At 34.7% G+C, this 8,452-nt stretch overlaps 1 protein-coding gene across 4 annotated transcripts in view; it reads right to left on the bottom strand.

Moving 5' to 3' along the window:
• LOC103135700 (pituitary adenylate cyclase-activating polypeptide type I receptor-like) overlaps positions 1-8,452 on the bottom strand; it is a 28,393-nt gene that overhangs the window by 7,334 nt on the left and 12,607 nt on the right. For all 4 annotated transcript variants that reach the window (XM_007548555.2, XM_007548557.2, XM_007548556.2 and 1 more), the window contains exons 4-11: positions 6,702-6,812; positions 6,384-6,484; positions 6,215-6,309; positions 4,947-5,079; positions 2,698-2,851; positions 2,498-2,558; positions 1,732-1,801; positions 166-257 (exon numbers count right to left, since the gene is read on the bottom strand). In XM_007548555.2, the coding sequence (XP_007548617.1) occupies positions 166-257; positions 1,732-1,801; positions 2,498-2,558; positions 2,698-2,851; positions 4,947-5,079; positions 6,215-6,309; positions 6,384-6,484; positions 6,702-6,812 (817 nt within the window). The remainder of the gene's footprint in view (positions 1-165; positions 258-1,731; positions 1,802-2,497; positions 2,559-2,697; positions 2,852-4,946; positions 5,080-6,214; positions 6,310-6,383; positions 6,485-6,701; positions 6,813-8,452) is intronic.

Genomic DNA, 8,452 nt, shown 5'->3' with positions numbered 1-8,452 from the left:
TATATATATATTCCGTATTGTATGTAATATTTCATTCCCCTGCATGGGAGTAAGGTATAAAAAAGCCCCATCATAGTCGAATTTTAACACAAAATAACTTCTCGCAGATTTGACTACTCTAAGCACACATTTCAGTCTCTGACTAAAATTCGTGATGCAACTTACAGATAAATGCTGGACTCATTTCCTCCGATATCAGGGGACTGGAGTTTTTGCACCAAGATGATGATGATCCCAATGAAGAGAACAAAATTGATCTGCCAAATAAAACAAAAGAACTTTGCAGGCAGCACGAAAAAGCTATTTTTAATTTTACAGTGATTCTTGAGAATAGGGACAAAATGGGTTTTAATTTTCCCATATTTTTAAAAATTATTTCTCAACCTTATGTATGCAAATATGACAAATAATGTTTTGGAAATGTAAAGATGCTAAGGTGCAGGCTCCCAGTTGCAACATTTAAAAAAAAATTAAATTTTTAATTGACCTGACCCAGAACTTTGTTTATCTGACAAAAATAAATATAAAATGATTTTTAAAATACCCTGTTAGTGATAAGACAAATGCTTCTCTAGAAACAAAATAAATATTATTTAAAACAAAAAACAACAAAAAGGCCATCTGACGGAGTTGACAGTACATGACGGAGTTGACACAGAACTGAAGGTGGTGACAAACTAGTGAGAAAAATGAAAAACTTGATACATGTGAAGTAATGTAATTTATGTAAAATACTTTAAAATGTATTAATTGCACATTTAAGTGAGATTTGATAACAATTTCACTGAAAGAGTCACGAAAACTCTGATGGAGTTGAAAAAAAGCCAAACTACCTCAATTTATATGATGTTATTCTGAAGGAGGCCATATTGTAGCTCATCAGGTCCATGAAATCTTTACAGTTTACCAAAATTAAGCTTTTATTTCACAAAATGTCATCAAAGTTTTGTAAATTGTCAGTTATGGAGTTGACACATCATGGTTTTGACAAGCAACTTAGGAATAAAACAGAAGAAAAAAAACTGAAGAATAACATAAGCCAACCAGAGCTAACTAGCCCTCTTAGCAAAGGAAGAGAAAAGACGACGTCATGGGGTCCTCAGAAGTTCTGGTGCCCCCCAATAATGCCTGATTTCTTTGCATTCTTTTCATGTCTGACGGTGTTGACAAAAACTAGGGACAAATTTCAATGGAGCTGGAAAATATATAAAAAATATTTTTAATTCAAATTATTGATACTTTTATAATTAATTATATGACTACTTATACTTAATTGTCATAATATATAATTGTAGTATTTCTGTAATTGTTTTAAACTATTATAATGTATTGAGTTCTGCTCCTGGACAAGGGCTTTTACAGGCATCATCCACCTATTACAATGTTTAAAATAAAAAAATATTCAGCAAACACCAGGAAAATATACATTGTTGTGCTCACATGACCCAGGTTAGTTTAGTCAGATATTTGAAAAAAATATATTTTGTGTATATTTTATTCAAATTTTGTGCTTTATCCGTAGGACCTGTTTTGTCCCTATTCTCAAGAATCACTGTTTAAATAGTTGTTCATTTTTAGCTATTTTCAACCACCCTTTACTAAGCCAGGCATCAAACTGATGGTAAAAGACTTTGTTTTATTTATTAATGGAAATTTTTGCAAAATGGAGTAAAAAAATATATATATATTTTTTACTTATCAGAGTTAAGTAGGAAATTACTATGAACTTACCATTATTGAAGCCACAACTGGTCCTTTAATCACCCACCAGAGGGCAGTGTGCTCATTCGTTTCCCAGCATCTGTCGGTGACCACCAACACGTTTTTTGGAAAATTTTCCACGATGGCAAATGAAACTTTCTATCACCATTCAAAGATTTCTGATTTACAGGAATAGGTAAACAATTCCTGTTTACCTATTACATGTGCACCTTCGTGAAAGCCACACTTTTGTGGATGTTACAATAAGCTATGTTTTAAAGAATCTACAGAGTATTTCAGTTCATTTATAATTATTGTTTTTGCTCTTCTAATGCTTCTCTTATTCTAGTGGTTTCTGGTGTCAAATAAAGCACTGAAAACTTAATACATCAAGCTAGCAATAACAATAAACATCTTAGATTTTCTAAGGAAGAAAAAGTTAACCCTTTAGTTTAGTACTGCATCTGAAGCTAAAAATCAGTTATCAACCTTTGCATATTCAGCCTCTAATTTTGATTGATCATATTTTCCAATATTGCCTACATTGAGCATTACACAGGAGGTGCCAACGCCTCATTGACTGGGCATAAAAATAAGCAATAGCAAACTTATTCTGGGCACATCTGATGCTATCTTTTTTCTCTGTGTTTGTGCTACTCTCTGAAAGAATGGCACCCCAGGCGGTTATAGCACTCGCAATAAGAGTATCCAACTCTAAAATAAAACAAAGCTAGTAAACTACATGTTCTTATGTACAAACATATGACATTGGTTGGAATAAAAAGTTGCTACATACCCTGTGTCATGGAAATGAAGCCTCAGAACGGCCCAGACAGTCACACATATAGTTGGAGTTCCTGTTATCCATAACATACATAGATAAAGCACGGAGAACACAAATTACACCACTGGAAAAAACAATTAGCTGCAGATATGCTTGGCAGTTAAAACAATAAAACAATTAAATAATTAAACCAATCAGAAATTGTTACATACCCCACCCGACAATGGTGTACCAGTAGAAATAGCGTCTCTCGGGGAAGAAGGTCTCAACCAGCAGAGTAAAGAGATACAGACCCTCGATGAAAAGCCAGAAATAGTTGGACATGACGCAGTAATGAAAAAATATCATCACTGCTTTACACGCCACCTGCATGAGGAAACACAGCGGCAGGATGTTGGAGCAGCAGGACGCTGAGATTTTGTTCTTCAGAGAAATCTCATCTTTATCTGGACTCACTGCTTAAACCCTTTGAATTAGAATCTGCAATAATATGTGACAAAAATGTCAGATATTTGAAAGAAAAAATGCTCAACAGTTGACTGCTCATATCCTTACATTTACCCTCCACCATAGAACATAACTGAGTACAAGAATGCACTGTTTCAGACCAATGCTTCATCACAACACAGGGGAATCTTATGTGTCTTACAGAGCCTTGAGAATTGACGTTAAGATGCTTATGTTATTCTATAAATTACTAAATGACTTAGATCCAAATTAAATTAAAGACCTGTTACTGTATCAATCATACAGACCACTCAGGTCTTCTGCTCTCTAACAAACTAATTTGCTAGAGATGCTTTTGACTAATAATAAGTGAACACAAATTAATTCTATTCTGGATTGCAACATTTATATTATCTTTATTTTGCCATGGCAAATGTTTCTGTTTTGTTTTATTTTATGGTGTTATGTTTTGGTCATATATAGTAGATTAAACTGCTTTGTTGGTGAAATGTGCAAACAAACTTGACTCTGTAACTGCACCATTCCCAGTGTGTCATTTGACAGAAATTTATTTTATGATCCAACTCTGCTTTGAAGTTCTTTATAATGTTATCTCTGACTTATCTGTTTTCCTTGGTTTTCATGATGCAGCCTGTTTCATAATATTCTCTAAAGTTGTGATTCAACTTCACATTTAGCAGTTAGATATTTATAGCAACACATTTTCTCCAAACAGGAAGAGGAAGTGCAGCAGAATGTAAGCAGCGAAATGAATAAATAGAGTGATTTGGGACATTTTGGTTCTTATTTGGCTCTTAATCATCTTTAGCCATGCAGACTGCAACTTCTAAAATAAGTAACGTCTGGAGTCCCTCCATGATAATCACTGTATAAACAGATGTGGTCAGTACAGGCAGCAGTGGTCAGTAATTACCACTAATTCATATGAAAATGCTGCATGAACTGATTGAAGCTGATATTCAAACTACCCACAGGAATGACTCACCTCAATGTCAGGTGAAGTGTAATGTAGTGACACCATGTTAATGAATAGTGTCCACATTTAGAGTCGGGTCAGACAATTACAGTAGTGATCTAATTCAGAGTCCCTCCATGATGACGACCTTGCAATCACTATGGCAACAGAGGTAAAGGAGTAAATTTAAAAACAAGACCATGGTAGCCTTTCAGATGGTAATGGGTCTGCTGTAGAATATTTCAGCAGGCCTTTTCAAAGCCATTAGCCTATATAATTAGGTTTATTTGTCATGCCGGCTTACCAAAGCGGGCAATGAATTGTTTCTAGGGGAAGGCTTAGAGTTTGTTTTGCATTTGTAATCATAGAGGTTTAATATTTTAATGTACAGAAACAGAAGCTTGTACTCGGTTGAAGCTCTCTCAAAATGTGAAAAGAAAAAAGCCAGAAAAGCCGAAGGATAAATGATTCTCACGTAAAAAGCATAAATGCACTTTGACAAATTATTTCACGACTCTTTGAAAAATAGGCATCCTCATCAAAACTTTGTACATATAAATCCACTGGGACTATGTAAACAATAAAAGTCCAATTGCACAATTATCTACTTCAGCTTGGTATAAATAAAGCGATTAACTTTGCAATTTGAAATCAACTTTTGTTAACAGCTGAACAAGCAGAGTTGTTTTCTTTTCCTGTGGTGAAAACCACACACACACACACTCACGTCGTCTTTCTATTTTCACAAGGACTTTGCATTGACTTTTATTCATTTCAGTGGCCCAGCCCTGTAACTAACTCTAACCCTAAACTTAACCATTACTAGTACATGCCTACCAGTAAACTTAGAGTAAATTTAATTCACACTTTAGCCCTAAATCTAACCCCTGACCCTAAAACCCTTACGGGGTCGGGGCTTTGGAGAACGCATTATTTGTTGTACAAATGGGGTTTACAAGGGGAGATATGCTGAAACTCACACAGTCTTGTTTCTATAAGCAAACACAGGATACATGATAATCATCAGTGATAACTGACTGTGTGCATGAAGCAGTGTTCGCTGTCTTCCTTAGGATACAGCACACCGTCCTTGATGAAGACAGAGATGGCTCTCAGGATGAAGGACACAAACAGGTTCATGTGGATGAAGTTTCTGGTGCAGTGCAGCTTCCTGCAGAAATGGGAGAGAGTGAGAGTGTGCACAGAGGAATAAGTCACATTTTATCATCTTTAACCTCAAACAATCAGGGCAATGTTTAAAACCGCGAGTCAAAATTGTCCAAATCAACATCAGTTTGAAATGAATCGAGTTTGTTTGCAACAACCTCCCGACAGGTTACCTACTTATATGTTCAGTAAAGTCTGTTTCGGGTGCAGAAGTGGGGGGTATGGTGAGACAAACACTGTACAATTTAGGGATGATTTACAATAACATTCACCTTGAGAGGGAGAGTTTGTATTGGCATCCCTAGCTGTTCTGGGAGAGCTGCTTAGTGTGCAACTGAAAGAATAATGAAATTAATCATAATAATGATCATTTTAAACATTGAAGTCAAAGAGCTAAATTTAGGAAGCAGGAGAGAAACCTTTTCTGCAGACTTTCTGCAGACCTTTTGGAGCATCCTCTAAAACTAAAGAATCTGATCATCGTTAATTTAAGATAAAAGAGGTTTTAAACAAAGTTTGGTTTTGATGAAAGATTAACTATATGATTGCACAACAATCTTTTATATTTTTTTGCAAGTTTCCACTAGTTTTTTAAAACTAAACCTAGGCTTAGCTGAGGCATCTGGAAACTCTAGTTCATTACAGAAACGGTTATTTTAACTATAAATACAATAGTTTTTAACTATTAGAATAGGACAATCATTTTTAGTAGAAGCAGTACACTCGTAATCAGAGGCTAAATTGCTGTTATAGTAACATAGTTCCAATAAGCACCCATTTATCTTGACCTATGAAAAATAAACATTTACTAATGAGAAAATCTGAACAAATATGGGCTATAGCTTACTATACTTGAGAAGCAAACACAATATTTAACTCCTCAGGGACAGTTGAAACATATTTTGCTCTTTTACAATAGACAAGAACAAACACTGCTAATTCAAATTACGTAGCTAAAGCCTTTTAATTAGTTTATTAAGGGACTTCCACTGGGACCAAACAAGTCTTCTGGAACCTGGTCCCTGCAGAGCTTGATTTTAAGTTTACTGTAGCTGCAGCAGCTGTTTACTGAATAGAATCAAAAACAGACTTTTCCGTTACTACATGTTCAACTATTCCTATTTTAGTTTCGAACTCACCTGAATCTGCAGAGAATGACCATGGCTGTGGTTAAAGAGACCAGTGAGGTGCTGTACCCGACTGTATACAGGGCTTTAACCGATGCAAAATAATCCTAATGATGGTGAACAAACGTTAGTGTCCATGTAGGAAAAATATGTATATTTAAGCAAAAGAAGTAAGTCATACAGGTTTTGTTGTGTTGTCGTCAAGAAGGCAGATGTCCACATAGTGAGGATAAGGTTCAGACCAGCCATACTCTGTACAGTTTCGATTGACCTTCCCAATTTCTGAAAATATAAAAAAAAAAATGTATATATATATATATATATATATATATATATATATATATATATATATATATATATATATATATATATATATATATATATATATATATATATATATATATATAAAGTTTAATGCCGTAAAGAAACCGATAGGGAAAACTTATTCTGACATTCAAAAAGCATTAGATGGAATGACCTTGCAGACAAGGCGACTCACCTTCTTCAGGTGTCATGAAGTCGTGAAAGAACTCAGGACATTTGACCGTTACGACCTCACCGACATCGGCAGCCTGCCAGCAGGTCAAGTTGTCCCACATCCAAGGACACACTGAAATGTTACAAGAACATAGTGAGTAACTTATATATCAGTTTCATGATAAACAAGATGCATTTGATTCATAAAGACGAAGAGTAGTTAGTTGGTAGAGTAGTTAAAAGCAGTGGCAGATTATTTTTTAAAGACAGTAAATTCAGCCAGGAAGTGCGACTTGGAGAGACAAATTGTGGTAACAGAAGTGGAAACCTTTTAATAATGTTTGTTTTGGACATCATATGTTTTTTTTTTGTTGTTTTTTTTGGGAGGTGGGGGGGGGTTACCATGTTGGCCTCATGGCAGAGTGAAAACCTTATTCTCTGGTTCTCCCATAGCCTAATTTATTATAATTTCTTGAGTTTTTCTTGGAAAAACTCAAGAAATTGAGATTCATTTGTTTGCAACAAACAAATCTCAAAAAGCAGTTGAAATGCAGAATCCAGTGTTTTAAAATAAAATTAAATGAAACTATCAAGTCTCTTGCACAAACATGCCACACTACAGTCTTAATCATTTTTTTCATATGAATATATTTTTTCATCAACCATTTAATCTGTAACAATACAAGCACAAAATGTAGCAAATTCCATGGAAAATTAGGAGGCTAATCAGACAACAAGAACAAACAACAACGTCAAGAAAAATATGACAAATCTAAAACTAAAACCATAAATGATAACGTAACTGTACAGAGGGCATGTGGCTGTGCAGAAAATAAAATGCATTCAGTGTATTCAGGTCCTCTTTAGTTTTTCTAGAGTAGACCACAGAATCACATTTTTTAAGCGTTGGCACTAGCCGTGCTTTTAAGTTGAAAATCTCTGAATTTTTTCCAAAAGCTGCTGCTGCCATCACTGTCGTTGCTTTTCAGAAAAGCTATCCATAATAGCAAGAAACTGTCACTTCTCCAATGAGGTGAATGGCGGAAAAAGTGGTTGTGGCTGTTTATCTGGGGCAGTTCGTGTGCAATCTGTCCGGTAGAAATCATCACAACAGCCAAAGAAAAACCATCAAGCCCTACTCTGACACTTCATGTTGTAAGTGTTGTGTTTTTATCACCAAATAAGTTGTAGTGAGAAAGCAGTAGAAACACAAGGACCAAAATCATAATTTAAAGTTACACTGTGGTTAATTTTTATTTTCACACAAATTCAATAATCGCTTGTTTACAGTTCAATTACTTATTGATGACGCACTACTTAGGAAAACATTTAACCCAAGAAATTCAACTTTAAATGATCTGCTGAACTGAATTCGGATTGCAACTGCTTGATATAGCAAAAATGTATATTTTATTTGCATATTTATTTATTTGTTTTATGCTGAAAGTGACTTCCAAAGAAATGTCTGGTAGTGGGTACAATTAGAGAACTTGTTTTGCTCTTAGTCAAATTCAATGCAGGAGTTTTATCATTATATTTCATTAAAACTGGAAACAAAAAAGAAGATGCAGATCCGCAAATCTGATTATTTACTAATTACATTAGTTTATCTGTTTTAGGTAACTTTAGTTCTGGATGTATTGTAGGACTTTAAGGTTTCTCTTGCACATTTAAGCAAAACGTGACAAAGAAAATGTGGTAACACTTTATTTGAAGGGGGTTGAATAAGACTGTAATGACACTTTCATTAACATGACATAACACCTGTCATGA

The sequence above is a fragment of the Poecilia formosa genome, unplaced genomic scaffold (assembly GCF_000485575.1).
Source record: "Poecilia formosa unplaced genomic scaffold, Poecilia_formosa-5.1.2 Scaffold27, whole genome shotgun sequence".
Classification (NCBI taxonomy): domain Eukaryota; kingdom Metazoa; phylum Chordata; class Actinopteri; order Cyprinodontiformes; family Poeciliidae; genus Poecilia; species Poecilia formosa.
Note: the sequence above shows the minus strand (reverse complement) of the source record. Positions and strands in the feature narration are given on the sequence as shown.